At 38.3% G+C, this 16,877-nt stretch overlaps 2 protein-coding genes across 3 annotated transcripts in view; one reads left to right on the top strand and one right to left on the bottom strand.

Annotated features, from left to right (window-relative positions):
- Positions 1-519: 519 nt before the first annotated feature.
- Positions 520-8,319, bottom strand: si:ch211-153b23.5 (uncharacterized protein LOC321177 homolog). Of its 2 annotated transcripts, XM_062043785.1 has the most exons (6): positions 8,190-8,206; positions 7,761-7,876; positions 6,535-6,646; positions 6,271-6,442; positions 1,935-2,136; positions 520-771 (listed from the first exon to the last, which is right to left on the bottom strand). In XM_062043785.1, exons 3-6 carry the CDS (start codon positions 6,640-6,642, stop codon positions 579-581), a joined length of 675 nt encoding a protein of 224 aa, XP_061899769.1. In that variant the 5' UTR covers positions 6,643-6,646; positions 7,761-7,876; positions 8,190-8,206; the 3' UTR covers positions 520-578. The 2 variants fall into 2 exon arrangements, with proteins under 2 accessions (XP_061899769.1, XP_061899768.1); XM_062043784.1 differs by having other exon boundaries at positions 7,761-8,319.
- A 24-nt stretch (positions 8,320-8,343) lies between these two features.
- Positions 8,344-16,877, top strand: part of si:ch211-153b23.4 (uncharacterized protein LOC335392 homolog) — a 14,034-nt gene continuing 5,500 nt past the window's right edge. Inside the window, exons 1-4 of the mRNA XM_062043786.1 lie at positions 8,344-8,460; positions 12,229-12,342; positions 12,424-14,097; positions 14,164-14,263. Of these exons, the coding sequence (XP_061899770.1) occupies positions 8,415-8,460; positions 12,229-12,342; positions 12,424-14,097; positions 14,164-14,263 (1,934 nt within the window). The 5' untranslated portion in view covers positions 8,344-8,414. The remainder of the gene's footprint in view (positions 8,461-12,228; positions 12,343-12,423; positions 14,098-14,163; positions 14,264-16,877) is intronic.

Here is a 16,877-nt window from a genome sequence, read left to right on the forward strand (position 1 = left end):
ACCAAGAATAGACATTTGAAAGGCAATTTAAAATAAATAAAGAATAGTGAACAACAGGCTGAATAAGTGTACGTTATATGAGGCATAAATAACCAACTGAGAACGTGCCTGGTATGTTAACGTAACATATTATGGTAAGAGTCATTCAAATAACTAACATATAGAACATGCTATACGTTTACCAAACAATCTGTCACTCCTAATCGCTAAATCCCATGAAATCTTATACGTCTAGTCTCTTACGTGAATGAGCTAAATATTATTATTTGATATTTTACGGTAATGTGTTAATAATTTCACACATAAGTCGCTCCCGAATATACGTCGCACCCCCGGCCAAACTATGAAAAAAACTGCGACTTATAGTCCGAAAAATACGGTATTCTATACTAGAAGCCTTTGCAGGATGTATATACAGTACAGTTTGATTGATAGCATTCCTTGTGCAACCATTGCATTACTTCACCATTGTTCATAAGTTCCGACATAAGTATCAGACAAGGCAATGATTTTCCGTCATGTTTATTCATATACATTTTTTCCCATCTCCAAAAAGGCATACACCATGTGCAGACACCTTATGCAAGTTTAAGAGTTTCTTGAACCATAACGCCGATTCCATCAAAAACTTTATGAATGGGAGCGTTGCCCATGAAAGCGGGTGTGGTGACGAGTTTATGTTTGACGTCAACATGAGCTTGATCCACGTCTTTGTTCACATGCTTGCAGCCCATCTCCTTCAAGGCGCAGGCTGTCTGGGCGTGCGGCCACCTGAGCGGGGACAAGAGTGAGCATCATTCACAATTGATTGATTGAGACTTGTATTAGTAGGTTGCACAGTGAAGTACATATTCCGTACAATTGACCACTAAATGGTAACCCCCCAATACGTTTTTCAACTTGTTTAAGTCGGGGTCCACTTAAATTGATTCATGATACAGATATATACTATCATATATACTATCATCATAATAAAGTCATCACACAAGATAATCACATTGAATTATTTACATTATTTACAATCAGGGGTGTGGAGGGGGGTAGGATATGGACAGCAAGTAGTGGACAGAGAGAGAGAGAGAGAGAGAGAGAGAGAGAGAGAGAGAGAGAGAGAGAGAGAGAGAGAGAGAGATCAGAAGGCATAAGAAAAAGTATCTGCATTTGATTTTTTACATTTGATTATTAGCAATCCGGGGAGGGTGTTAGTTTAGGGTTGTAACTGCCTGGAGGTGAACTTTTATTGCGGTTTTGAAGGAGGATAGAGATGCCCTTTCTTTTATACCTGTTGGGAGCGCATTCCACATTGATGTGGCATAGAAAGAGAATGAGTTTGTTGGATGGAATCTGGGTTTAACGTGGTTAGTGGAGCTCCCCCTGGTGTTGTGGTTATGGCGGTCATTTACGTTAAGGAAGTAGTTTGACATGTACTTCGGTATCAGGGAGGTGTAGCGGATTTTATAGACTAGGCTCAGTGCAAGTTGTTTAACTCTGTCCTCCACCTTGGGCCAGCCCACTTTAGAGAAGTGGGTAGGGGTGAGGTGGGATCTGGGGTGGAGGTCTAGAAGTAACCTGACTAGCTTGTTCTGAGATGTTTGGAGTTTAGATTTGAGGGTTTTGGAGGTGCTAGGGTACCAGGAGGTGCATGCGTAATGGAAAAAGGGTTGAACGAGAGTTCCCGCCAGAATCCTCAAGGTGCTTTTGTTGACCAGAGAGGAGATTCTGTAGAGAAATCTCGCTCGTTGGTTAACCTTTCTGATTACCTTGGTTGCCATTTTATCACAGGAAAGGTTAGCCTCTAGAATGGAACCTAGGTAGGTGACCTCATCTTTCCTGGTGATAACAATGTCACCCACTTTTATGGTGAAGTCATTGACTTTCTTAAGGTTGATGTGGGACCCATTGGTTGCGATGACAAATATAATCTCATCACTCACCTGTCGCTTTCTGTGTCGTGGCCCACTGTGAGCTCACAACCGGGCAGGATTTTGGCGGCGAGGATCGGGGAGATGCAGCACAAGCCCAGCGGCTTTCCAGATTTGTGGAAGTCCTGGAGAATTTTCACCACGCCTGGTTTGACGGTGAAGTTTTTATTTTTGACTGCCCAATCGCTGAGATTTTTTGCCACACCAAATCCACCTGAAAGTCAGAGATATAAAGATACACATGTAAATGTTAGAAAAAGATCAAAAGTACCATTGTAGGGGGAAAAAACTTCCTTGTAGACATGATACCGCCTCTGACCTAACCTACCTATGGATCAGCTTGGCCAGTGTATACATCCACCAGGCTTCGCTACACATCTTAAAATAAAGCCCTGGAGTTTTTAGTCAGTCACAGCGGAATTTTATTTGGAGCCCCCAACTCCATTATAAAAAAAACACATTATTTGCATGAAACAATTTGACTCAAACCTGAATTTAACTAGATGCGTGTTTCCAATTACACCAAATTCATGGTAAATGAATTGTTCAATATCGTATTTTGTAGTGCAAAATAACAAAATGTATACAATTAAATCACAAATTGCTAAGCTTCTGCCACAAATGCCATGGGGAATCAAACCCAGTATATGGGTCTTACAAGACTAGAGGGTTAACTATGACTGACTTATGGGATCATTTTCTCTTATATTGCTATTTGTGCTGGAGCAGGAAGGAGCTGGGAATAGATTTGACTTCATATGAAGCACCCTGTCATTCATTTATTGACGTTTTACATGCGCCTCTTCACGCTAAATGTCAGCCCCCATGTATTAGCGCGTCATTTGCGTGTATGGAGAGGCACTGGTCAAGCAGATACAAACATGGAAGCATTTATCACTTTGGGTTGTTAGCAGTAGCATGTTAGCACTTGCACACATTACTATGCTAACGTTTGTGCTGTGCCTTAAAGGGGACTTGGACTCATTTCCGTCTTGTCAGACATAAAATAGTTGTTGCAATTCCGGATACTCGTGTTAAACAATGCTAAAGCATCAAATCATAAAGTTAATGCAATTTGGCATGAGCTTGCATGCAGTTTTGGATGCCTCCGTTCGCGGGGTTTTTCAGTCTGGCTACATTGTGACATCACAGCGAGGTGGATGCACTTATTTGGACATTAGTAAAGCGCTGAGCAAGAGGACAACGTAAGATAAAATGTTATGTTCATCTAATTGTGGCATGCGCATAATAACACAGACATGCAACATTTAATACTAATAATAATAATGGATTCGATTTTATATCACGCTTTTTCTATTATTAGATACTGGGCATGCCGATATTATCGGCCGATAAATGCGTTAAAATGTAATATCGAAAATGATCGGTATCGGTTTTTTTATTATCTGTATCGGTTTTTTTATTATTATTTTTTTTTTATTTTTTTTTTTTATTAAATCAACATAAAAAACACAAGATACACTTACAATTAGTGCACCAACCCAAAAAACCTCCCTCCCCCCATTTCTTTCTGTTATCAATATTCTGGTTCCTACATTATATATCAATATATATCAATACAGTCTGCAAGGGATACAGTCCGTAAGCACACATGATTGTGCGTGCTGCTGCTCCACTAATAGTACTAACCTTTAACAGTTATTTTTACTCATTTTCATTAATTACTAGTTTCTATGTAACTGTTTTTATATTGTTTTACTTTCTTTTTTATTCAAGAAAATGTTTTTAATTTAGTTATCTTATTTTATTATTATTTTTAAAAAGTACCTCATCTTCACCATACATGGTTGTCCAAATTAGGCATAATAATGTATTAATTCCACGACTGTATATATCGGTTGATATCTGTATCGGTTGATATCGGTATCGGTAATTAAAGAGTTGGACAATATCAGAATATCGGATATCGGCAAAAAGCCATTATCGGACATCCCTATTAGATACTCAAAGCGCTCACAGAGAAGTGGGAACCCATCTTTCATTCACTTGATGGTGGTAAGCTACATTTGTAGCCACAGCTGACCTGGGGTAGACTGACGGAAGCGAGGCCGGCAGTTTGCGCCTACGGCCCCTCCGACCACCACCTATCATTCATTCATCATACATTCACCAGTGTGAGCGGCACCGGGGGCAAGGGTGAAGTGTCCTGCCCAAAGACACAACGGCAGCGATTTGGATGTCAAGAGGCGGGGAGCGAATCTGCAACCCTCAGGCTTCTGGCACGGTCGCTCTACCCACTACGCCAGGGGTCACCAACGCGGTGCCCGCGGGCACCAGGTAGCCCGTAAGGACCAGATGAGTAGCCCGCTAGCCTGTTCTAAAAATAGCTCAAATAGCAGCCTCTATTTTTTAAATTGTATTTATTTACTAGCAAGCTGGTCTCGCTTTGCCTGACATTTTTAATTCTAAGAGAGACAAAACTCAAATTGAATTTGAAAATCCAAGAAAATGTTTTAAAGACTTGGTCTTCACTTGTTTAAATAAATTCATTAATTTGTTTACTTTGCTTCTTATAACTTTCAGAAAGACAATTTTAGAGAAAAAATACAACCTTAAAAATGATTTTAGGATTTTTAAACACATATACCTTTTTACTTTTTAAATTCATTTCTCTTCTTTCCTGACAATGTAAATCAATGTTCAAGTAATTTTTTTTATTATTATTGTAAAGAATAATAAATACATTTTAATTGAATTCTTCATTTTAGCTTCTGTTTTTTCGACGAAGAATATTTGTGAAATATTTCTTCAAACTTATTATGATTAAAATTTTAAAAAAATATTCTGGCAAATCTAGAAAATCTGTAGAATCAAATTTAAATCTTATTTCAAAGTCTATTGAATTTCTTTTAAAAAAATGTTTCTGGAAAATCTAGAACAAATAATGATTTGTCTAGTTTGGTCCAATTTGTTATATATTCTAACAAAGTGTAGATTGGATTTTAACCTATTTAAAACATGTCATCAAAATTCTAAAATGAATCTTAATCAGGAAAAATGACTAATGATGTTCCATAAATTATTTTTGTAATTTTTTTCAAAAAGATTCGAATTAGCTAGTTTTTCTCTTCTTTTTTTCGGTTGAATTTTGAATTTTAAAGAGTCGAAATTGAAGATAAACTATGTTTCAAAATTTAATTGTCATTTTTTTCGTGTTTTCTCCTCTTTTAAACCGTTCAATTAAGTGTAAATATCATTAATTATTAATAATAACATAGAGTTAAAGGTAAATTGAGCAAATTGGCTATTTCTGGCAATTTATTGAAGTGTGTATCAAACTGGTAGCCCTTCGCATTAATCAGTACCCAAGAAGTAGCTCTTGGTTTCAAAAAGGTTGGTGACCCCTGCACTACGCCATACCGCTCCATGCCCATATGTCACATCTAGTGACATATATCTCTGGATCGATGCTAATGTGCAATACTACATTTACCAGGTTTATTTTTAACCGTGCCTGGAAAAATAATATATATGAACAATATATATTTAAGCACTTGTACATTTTTAAAAGACACATTATGATACTTTTTGAGAGGGTGGGGCATGGTTTCATTTGCATTCTACGCATATCTTGCAGATAGACTCAAAAAACGGGTTATAAATGTGGCCGTGGAGCAAGAATTACACAACATTTACAGAAAACCATATCCAAAATATATTATCTAAACTACGTGTTTTAAATATCGATTAAAAATCCTCAGAGGTCCCTTTTAATGTTATGTTGTTATATATGACATATGGCATCTACACTACCGTTCAAAAGTTTGGGGTCACATTGAAATGTCCTTATTTTTGAAGGAAAAGCACTGTACTTTTCAATGAAGATAACTTTAAACTAGTCTTAACTTGAAAGAAATACACTCTATACATTGCTAATGTGGTAAATGACTATTCTAGCTGCAAATGTCTAGTTTTTGGTGCAATATCTACATAGGTGTATAGAGGCCCATTTCCAGCAACTATCACTCCAGTGTTCTAATGGTACAATGTGTTTGCTCATTGGCTCAGAAGGCTAATTGATGATTAGAAAACCCTTGTGCAATCATGTTCACACATCTGAAACCAGTTTAGCTCGTTACAGAAGCTACACAACTGACCTTCCTTTGAGCAGATTGAGTTTCTGGAGCATCACATTTGTGGGGTCAATTAAACGCTCAAAATGGCCAGAAAAAGAGAACTTTCATCTGAAACTCGACAGTCTATTCTTGTTCTTAGAAATGAAGGCTATTCCACAAAATTGTTTGGGTGACCCCAAACTTTTGAACGGTAGTGTATTACGTTGGAAAAGTGATACAATGTATAAATAATATATGAATCTAAAGCCTACCAGGGATGATGACAGCATCAAAAGCTGAACCATCGAGCTTGGCCAGATCTGTAACATCACCCCTGGCGATACGGGCGCTCTCCTGTAGGATGTTTCTCTTCTCCTCTGTAGGCTTCCCCTCAGAATGATTGACAACGTGCATCTGATCTGCATTTGGAGCAAACATCTGCACCTGAGGGAGGATGCCAATGTGGTTATCATTCCGAAGCGCCCGCACGTTAGTAAACTACACGTATAGTAGTGGAGTACTACTACTGTACTTACTTTGGCTCCAGCGCGACTCAGGTGAACGAGGACGGCGGAGGCCTCGTGGATCTCTGTGCCATCGTACACTCCGCAGCCCGAGAGAATAACAGCTACACGCTTTGCCATGGTGCTGCTCAAAACAAACAAACGCACACAGGCGCCATATGAACCCCCTTCCTACTGTACAGTACCAGTCAACAGTTTAGACACACTTTATTTATCGGTCTTTAATATCAGTATAGAATAGGGTTTCGACAAAATGTCGTAGTTTAGTTTATTTCACACTTTTCTTATTATGGTTGATTACATACATACATACGGTCTGCCATTTCCTTGAAAGTAACTTGGACACACACATCTATACCTTTGGCCATTCTAAACCAGTAATTTCCAGGAGTTATCTCACCCTCTGAAAAGCCTCCGTTTTACGAATGTTTTCCAATCTTGTAATGTGCAGAAAAAATATTAAATTTCTAAATTTCTGTCAACGAAGATTTGCCTCAGCCTCTGAAACTCATAGTCATTTTGATAGTACAGTATATGCTCAAACAGCTAATAGAGACACTTACATCATGTGTTGCCTTCATTATAAGACTTATAAAGGCTTTTAATATTTTGCGGCTCCAGACAAATTTGTTTTTTGTATTTTTGGTCCAATCTGGCTCTTTCAACATTTTGGGTTGCCGACCTTTTGTCTGGCCAAACAATCTATGGTAAGTTGGCGTTTACCCGTGTTCTGGCGAGATGTACATATGTATCCAAGGAATGTGGAAATGTAATTGAAGGACTCTTTTACGTGAGTACAATCGTCTTTATGGGTCTTTAATATCAGTATAGAATAGGGTTTCGACAAAACGTCGTAGTTTAGTTTATTTCACACTTTTCTTATTATGGTTGAAAAAAAAAAATTAAACGTTTAGTTCAACGTTTAGTCCACCTCAACCGACGCACGGGGGAATCTTTGATGAGAACTTGTAAGACTCACGGAAACGTCGGTAGGGCTGGCAAGTAAGACGCCAAAGTGCCATTTATATATTGTGGTGCGGGCCGCGTGTCTGGGTTATACATAGCACAAAGCAAAAACAAAACTTTGTATGCAGTGTTATTTCATTTTAAATTTCAAAAGAGTTTTGCGGCTCCCATTGTTTTATTTAATTAGTGAAACTGGTCAAAATGGCTCTTTGAGTGGTAAAGGTTGCCGACCCCTGATCTAAACAGTTAAAAAAACACATAAAAGGCCTCACCTTGAGAAGATCTGCAGGTATTCTGTCTGCCCAATGTGTGTTTCTGCTCTCCAGGAAGAGATGTGACACTTTGTGACTTACGCTCTCCTTTTTATGTGCTTTCCAGTCTCCTCCCACTATAAAGGATGACTTCATTCAAAGGAACACTTTTTTTTTTCACTAACTATTCATTAACCCACACACAAAAAAAATGCCAAATCATGCTTACAGTTCCTAGTTTTTATTGAACATTTGCACTGTTTTAAAAAATAATTTAATACCTGTATCATTATTATTATTATTATTTTATATTTATTTTATTAATCAATTGTTTGCTATTGTTTATGCGACGTTTAACACACATTTTCTTGGCCCCACACTGTCACTTGCTTGCATACAAAAAATGGAATAAAAAGCTGGCTATAAGGTCAACAATTGAACCTTTCATACACTTTCTTCTTGTATTATTTTGATAGCTGAGATAGGCTCCAGCGACCCCCGCGACCCCGAAGGGAATAAGCGGGAGAAATGGATGGATGGATGTTCGAGTGATTCATTCCCTCATTTTTCCGGTTCCGCGGTAAACTGACACTTCCTGGTGTTGCGTGATGACGTCACACGCACGCCAATAAAGCGCAAAGGCCCCTGGGCGTCTTTTCATTGCTCCTCGCTGCCATGGCGCCGCTGCATGTGTCTGTGGGCATACTGGGCATCTCTGGCGGTAAGACTTCCTCAATAAATTATTCGTACACATTTGAATGAAATATTTGATGAAAGAGCTAAGCCACGTTGCAAAATGTCATGATGAAATATGGTATGGTGTAACGCTAAACATATATGGATAGTCCTGGAGCTTGGAAGTGACAACAATATTATCATTATTATATATGCTTACATAAATACACGCCGATAATATAATATGTTGTCTAATTTTAAGCACTTACATTATGTTGATATATGACGAATACTTTTTTCTGTTATGATTTTTTTTTAATCAAGCATTGCCTCTAAGGAAGAATAAAATATATGTACCATATTTTTCGGACTATAAGTCGCAGTTTTTTTCATAGTTTGGCCGGGGGTGCGACTTATGTGTGAAATGATTAACACATTACCGTAAAATATCAAATAATATTATTTAGCTCATTCACGTAAGAGACTAGACGTATAAGATTTCATGGGATTGAGCGATTAGGAGTGACAGATTGTTTGGTAAACGTATAGCATGTTCTATATGTTATAGTTATTTGAATGACTCTCACCATAATATGTTACGTTAACATACCAGGCACGTTCTCAGTTGGTTATTAATGCCTCATATAACGTACACTTATTATTCAGCCTGTTGTTCACTATTCTTTATTTATTTTAAATTGCCTTTCAAATGTATATTCTTGGTGTTGGCTTTTATCAAATAAATGTCCCCCAAAAATGTGATTTATACTCCAGTTCGACTTATATATGTTTTTTTCCTTCTTTATTAAGCATTTTCGGCCGGTGCAACTTGTACTCCGGAGCGACTTATACTCCGAAAATTACGATATGTACGTATATATATATTATTATTAATAATGTTATTATTAAGTAAGCCTACTTGAAAACCTGCATTGTAAACTTCATGTTGAAAATGTAAAAACTTTCATAAAAAATGACATTGTAATATCATGTCAATATCAAGTTTATTTTGTTGTAATAATGCTGCTATGTGTGTAAAAAAAATATGTTACATCGTGTGTATTTTATTCAATACAACATGTTCTAATGTTTATGTAAAAGCTCAAAAGTAGGCCTATTTACATTATTAAACATTTTATAAAGAGGATAAAAAACAGTACAATAAGGAGGATTATACATATGTATTGTAATTTACTGTATTATATAAACTCCATTTGATGAAATCATGAGTGGGTTTATTATTGTGAGTGTGATTGTGATATACTAAATAGTGTTGTTTTAGGTCATTATATATTATATTATTTGTGAAGAATCAGATTGTTTTGGCATAGTGGCATAGTCTATTTGTTTCAGACATGTTTAACAAGTTACATCAATGAACCTCATATGGTCACATTGGCCCATTTTAACATATCTGAAAAGGAATAGGAGGAAGTAAAGCTTATATTTTATTCCTGCTCCTTCTCCTTGTCTTTTACTGATTAACACCATAACTTTTACATGTTCACAGTAAGTGCACTTCCTGTTTGAAATAATCCCCAAACTACGGTCCGCGGGCCGTAACCGGCCCGTCAGCGTCCAAAGTCCGACTCGCGCGAAGTCCCAAGTTTAAAAAAAATAAGTAAAAAGACAAAACAATTTTTTTTTTTTTTTTTTTTTTTTAATCTGTCTTTTCTAATCCATTTTCTACCGCTTGTTACTCTCGGTGTCTCCTAGCCGCTCAGGCAAATCATATTGTCTAAAAATTAATTTTTCCATCGATAATCAATAATCAAGTGCACACTCTTTCAGTTAATTAGTGCGCGAGGAATATATATATATATATATATATATATATATATATATATATATATATATATATATATATATATATATATATATATATATATATATATATATATATATATATATTACATACACACTTGTAAAGAACATAATGTCATGGCTGTCTTGAGTTTCCAATAATTTCTACAACTCTTATTTTTTTGTGATGGAGTGATTGGAGCACATACTTGTTTGTCACAAAAAACATTCATAAGAGTTGTAGAAATTATTGGAAACTAGACAGCCATGACATTATGTTATTTACAAGTGTATGTAAATTTTTGACCACGACTGTATATATATATATATATATATATATATATATATATATATATATATATATATATATATATATATATATATATATTAGGGCTGCAACTAACGATTAATTTGATAATCGATTATCTGTCGATTATTACTTCGATTAATCGATTAATAATCAGATAAAAGAGACAAACTACATATCTATCCTATCCAGTAATTTATTGGGAAAAAAAGCATACTGGCACCATACTTATTTTGATTATTGTTTCTCAGCTGTTTGTAAATGTTGCAGTTTATAAATAAAGGTTTTATTAAAAAAAAAAATTAAAAAAAAAACCTCTGCGCATAGCATAGATCCAACGAATCGATGACTAAATTAATCGGCAACTATTTTTATAATCGATTTTAATCGATTTAATCGATTAGTTGTTGCAGCCCTAATATATATATATATATATATATATATATATATATATATATATATATATATATATATATATATATATATATATATATATATATATAGGGTTAAAACAATTTGACCGGGGACCGGGCTATCTATATATATATATATATATATATATATATATATATATATATATATATATATATATATATATATATATATATATATATATATATATATATATATATATATATATATATATATATATATATATAAACAATATATAAATATATATATATATATATATATATATATATATAAACAATTTGGCCGGGTCGGGCTATGTATATATATATATATATATATATATATATATATATATATATATATATATACATACATACATACATACATACATACATACATACATATATATATATATACTCGGGGGCCGCATTGGGTTAAAACAATTTCCCAGGCTATATATATATATATATATATATATATATATATATATATATATAGGGTGTCTTGTGGTAAGCCGGGCCGAAACACCCCGTGACGCTGGGGCACACAACTGAAGATGTGTCCCAATGGTGGAAAAGCCTCCCAGCAGTGTCACCTAGCCTCACTTAGGTATGCGGTCAGGTGCAAGCCTGGCTCAGGGAGGAGGACGCCCCTGCCATGCAGAGTCCCCAGGGATTGTACCAACTAGTCCTTTCAACAAATTATATATATATATATATATATATATATATATATATATATATATATATATATATATATATATATATATATATATATATATTAATTAATTAATTAACCCAATTAATTGGGTTAAAACAATTTCCCAGGCTATATATATATATATATATGTATATATATATATATATATATATATATATATATATATATATATATATATATATATATATATATATATATATATATATATTTATATATATATATATATATATATATATATATATAGCCTGGGAAATTGTTTTAACCCAATGCGGCCCCCGAGTCCAAAAGTTTGGGGACCCCTGTTACAAGCCTTTGCTTCTTCCTGCTTCTTTGTTTCTTTATTTTGTTCGTGTTTGTGTTGTTGTGATATTACTTTTGTTTTTTTCAGACGACGATGTTGTATTGTTGATGCTATTTTGTGTGACTTATGTAGATGGAGAGTATTTTTGGTTTGTTGTGTTCGAAATACATGAAAGGAATTCAAACATATATATACAGTAACTATTGAAAGATATGTTCTCATTCATGTAAATTTACTGATCCAAATAAAATGTGTCATCATGCCTTTTGAAGGGTCCCTGCTACTGTTGGTAAACAACTATGGCAACACTCCCCAAAACGACCTCATCCCTCCTACTGCACTTGGGGTTCTGCTCCTCATCATCGCTGCCATCGTCGCTTATGCAGGTTTGCTTTCATTCTGGCCCCTCGCCCTAAAAAAAACTGTTTGTTGCTTTCAACTTCATGTCATGCTGGTGTTTTTTGCAGGTGTCTGTCGGAGCTTGTCCAGTTCACAGCTCTTCTCCTCGCTGTGTCTGACAGTCTCAGCCTTGTGGTTCGGCTCCAGTCTGGTCTACATCCTGATCGGACAGGGGGTCCTTGAGCCCAAAGATCTAAGATCCTCATTAGTCCCCGGCTTGGCCGCCTTCGCCTTGGCTTTGTTCATCATAGGCATCGTAGCTCTCCTAGTTAAAAAGGCGGTTTTGTTCATCATCGCCATCGGCATCAGCTTGGCTTGTGCGCACCAAATCGCCGGCCTGTCCGCGGTAGGTTTCGGCCAATCTGCCACAGCTGCCAACTACCTTCTGGTGTCTCTGGTGGGTGGCTACTTCGGTGCAGGGCGTTTGTTGTCCACTGTTACGCATGGGAAAGTGGAACTTCCAGGGGTTAGCCTGCGGACAAAAGGCGAGCTGAAGTCTGAGACGCACTGGTGTTCTGACGCAGTGTCAGTGGGTGTGGCGATGAACCTGTTGGCGGCCTCAGTGTTAGCCTGTCCCCTGTTGGGTGTGGTTCCTCGGCTCTTTGTCGGCCACGTCCCCTGGCTGTGGACAGCAGGCGTGTACCAGCTCGGGTTGTGCGTTCTATTCTACCGATCCATGGACCCGCTCTCCGCTGCCTTTTACGGCTTCATGTCGGTGCTGAGGTTCGCAGAAGGCTACAGCGCCCTCCTGTCCTTCTATTCCATACGACCCTTCTCCCCCGTTCCCTTCCCGGTCGTCTTCGCCGTGCTTTTCTTCATCCTGACTCTGTTCAGCTGTCAGAAAAGCCTGCTGGAGGGACTCTACCACTTACTATTTGTGGCATATTGTATAGCCATTGCTGCTCAACCTCAAGGCTTCTTCCAGGAAGGCACCCAGGGTGTCCAGGCGGCCATATTTGTCGGCTCTGCATTTGTGCTTCTAATAACCACTTATAACATAGTCGCCTCCAAAAGGATCCCTACCGGACGGGACATTTTTAAAGTGTTGGTAAACAAGACGAGGGGCCTCACACTCCGCGTCCACGATAAAGACCTTCACGCGCCTCACCTGGGCTACTCCAAATATGCCGATGCAGAGGTGTTAGGTCACGCCTGTAGTGTCCTGGCTACGTTCGCCGTCACGGCAACGGTCGGCGACAGGCAGGTGTTGTCCGTGCTGGTGCTCCCCTGGGTGGTGGTCGCCGGCGGTGTCCTCCAGCTGCTCTGCGGCTCGGTCGCCTTCTCCCGGGGGAAAACCTTCGAGAGCACCGTTTTCACCCTCTACGGGGTCATGTGGACCGTGTGGGGCTTGACTCGGTACGGCGGGCTGTACGGCGAAACGAGAGGCTTCAACGTGGCCGTGGGGCTCATCGCCTTCCTGATGTTCAACGCCCTGGTGGCGGCGGCGGCCCTGTTTGTGAGCGTCGCCTGGTTCGTGTATGCGCTCGCCTTCCAGCTCATCATCATCAGCTTCCTGCTGGACGCCCTCGATGTTTTGCCTTTCGGCTACGACATAGGAGTCACCATTATCTTCGGCCTCGTCAGCTTTTATTGTTTCGGGGCTCATCTTTTCAACAGCACTTTCCAGTCCCCTCAGCTTCCCCTGGGGAGACCCTTGATAAGACTGAGCGGGGTCGGGGGAGGGGCGCATATCTGTCCGCACCTGCCAGCCCGAAAGGCCACATCAGTTCAGCAGATTGCAGGTAATAGAATTGGATTTATTTATTTTTTTATGGCGCTCATATTTCATAAGCCACTCTCTTCTGCAGATATCATGAAAAATGGCGGCACGTGCGGCATGCCAACTGACACGGTCTATGTGCTGGTGGCAGCTTGCAACAGGCCCGATGCTGTTGTCAAAGCATTCAAGTGAGTTATGAATGTGGGTTTTGTCTGCATGTTAACCATACAGCAGAGAGTACTCAGGCCTTTATTTGAAATTGAAGAGTGAGTCATTGACTGAATGTTTAATCGGCTCAATTAAGCACTTTCTATTCATGTATTCCTTTTATTCCTTTCAATAATTTGGACGACAGTAATTGCTTCCTGCTTATACTGTATATCTTTCCGCAGAACACCTGTCATGTCTATTTAAGTTTGCACCTATTGCACTGTTGATTTTGAACTCAGTTGTTATAAGTTGGCAGTGGTTCACCAAGTACCACCTCAGAAAACACTCTTAAGATAGGTAGATAGCAGTGACGTGCGGTGAGGTTCATGGCTGGTGAGGCACTGACTTCATCCCAGTCAGATTTACAAACATATGAACCCTAAAGAGTATCTTATTCACCATTTGATTGGCAGCAGTTAACGGGTTGTGTTTAAAAGCTCATACCAGCATTCTTCCCTGCTTGGCACTCAGCATCAAGGGTTGCAATTGGGGGTTTAATCACCAAAAATTATTCCCGGGCGCGGCGCCGCTGCTGCCCACTGCTCCCCTCACCTCCCAGGGGGTGAACAAGGGGATGGGTCAAATGCAGAGGACAAATTTCATTACACACAATAATGTTCGTGTTGGAGGAGTTGTGATTGACTGAAATATGAAATCCGTGCTGCAGTCTGCAGGTGTACCTAATGTTGTGGCCCAGCAGTCATTCACAACTCCTCCAACACGAACATTATTGTTTTTGCACTTTTTGGCTTCTTATTAAATAACTTTTTTAAATAGATTCAATCTCGCACGTGGAAAGTTTAAAGGCCTACTGAAAGCCACTACTACCGACCACGCAGTCTGATAGTTTATATATCAATGATGAAATCTTAACATTGCAACACATGCCAATACGGCCGGGTTAACTTATAAAGTGCAATTTTAAAATTCCGCCACACTTCCGGTTGAAAAACTCCTTTGGATATGATTTATGCGCGTGACGTCACAAAATTACACGGAAGTGGTTGGACCCCGTCGAACCCGATACAGAAACCTCTTGTTTTCTTCGACAAAATTCCACAGTATTCTGGACATCTGTGTTGGTGAATCTTTTGCAATTTGTTTAATGAACAATGGAGGCTGCAAAGAAGAACGTTGTAGGTGGGATCGATCGGTGTTTTAGCGGCTAAGTACAATACTTACAGCAACACAACAAGGACTAGCAGACGCCTAGCCGATGCTTGCCGCCAAACCCACGGATGAAGTCCTTCGTCGCGCCGTCGATCGCTGGAACGCAGGTGAGCACGTGTCATCAAAATTCTAAAATTAATCTTAATCAGGAAAAATTACTAATGATGTTCCATAAATTTTTATTTTTTTTAATTTTATTTTACATGAGTTATTATTTGTACAAACATGGTGCAAAGTAATTCATGATTTGTTAAAAAAATGTTAGTGGCTAGCTAGTTAAAATGGGATATTGTGATTTCACAAGACTGTCTTAGAAGTGATCATTTGAAAATGTTCAATTTGAAAAATGTGCACTTAGAGAAAATATAAAAATAAAGTGTTGCATATTGATATTTATCTGTTTCTATATATATTTAATGTGAGAAATCATTAAGATTATCAGTGTTTCCACAAAGATTAATATCATTAATTATTAATAATAACATAGAGTTAAAGGTAAATTGAGCAAATTGGCTATTTCTGGCAATTTCTGGCCTACTGAAAGCCACTACTACCGACCACGCAGTCTGATAGTTTATATATCAATGATGAAATCTTAACATTGCAACACATGCCAATACGGCCGGGTTAACTTATAAAGTGACATTTAAAATTTCCCGGGAAATATCCGGCTGAAACGTCGCGGTATGATGACGTATGCGCGTGACGTAGTCAGTTAAACGGAAGTTATGGTACCCCGTAGAATCCTATACAAAAAGCTCTGTTTTCATTTCATAATTCCACAGTATTCTGGACATCTTTTGCAATTTGTTTAATGAACAATGAAGGCTGCAAAGAAGACAGTTGTAGGTGGGATCGGTGTATTAGCAGCGGACTACAGCAACACAACCAGGAGGACTTTGAGGGAGAGCAGACGCGCTAGCCGGCGATCTCACCTTGACTTCCTACGTCTCCGGGCCGCCAAACGCATCGGGTGAAGTCCTTCGTCCTTCCGCCGATCACTGGAACGCAGGTGAGCACGGGTGTTGATGAGCAGATGAAGGCTGGCTGGCGTAGGTGGAGAGCTAATATTTTTAGCATAGCTCTGTGCGGTCCGGTTGCTAAGTAGGCTTCAATGGCGTCGTTAGCAACAGCATTGTTAACCTTCGCCAGCCTGGAAAGCATTAACCGTGTATTTACATGTCCACGGTTTAATAGTATTGTTGATTTTCTATCTATCCTTCCAGTCAGGGGTTTATTTTTTTTGTTTCTATATGCAGTTAAAGCACGATGCCATCACGTTAGCTCGTAGCTAAAGCGTTTCGCCGATGTATTGTCGTGGAGATAAAAGGCACTGAATGTCCATTTCGCGTTCTCGACTCTCATTTTCAAGAGGATATAGTATCCGAGGTGGTTTAAAATACAAATCCGTGACCCACAATA

The sequence above is a fragment of the Entelurus aequoreus genome, linkage group LG04, assembly GCF_033978785.1.
Source record: "Entelurus aequoreus isolate RoL-2023_Sb linkage group LG04, RoL_Eaeq_v1.1, whole genome shotgun sequence".
Taxonomy (NCBI): domain Eukaryota; kingdom Metazoa; phylum Chordata; class Actinopteri; order Syngnathiformes; family Syngnathidae; genus Entelurus; species Entelurus aequoreus.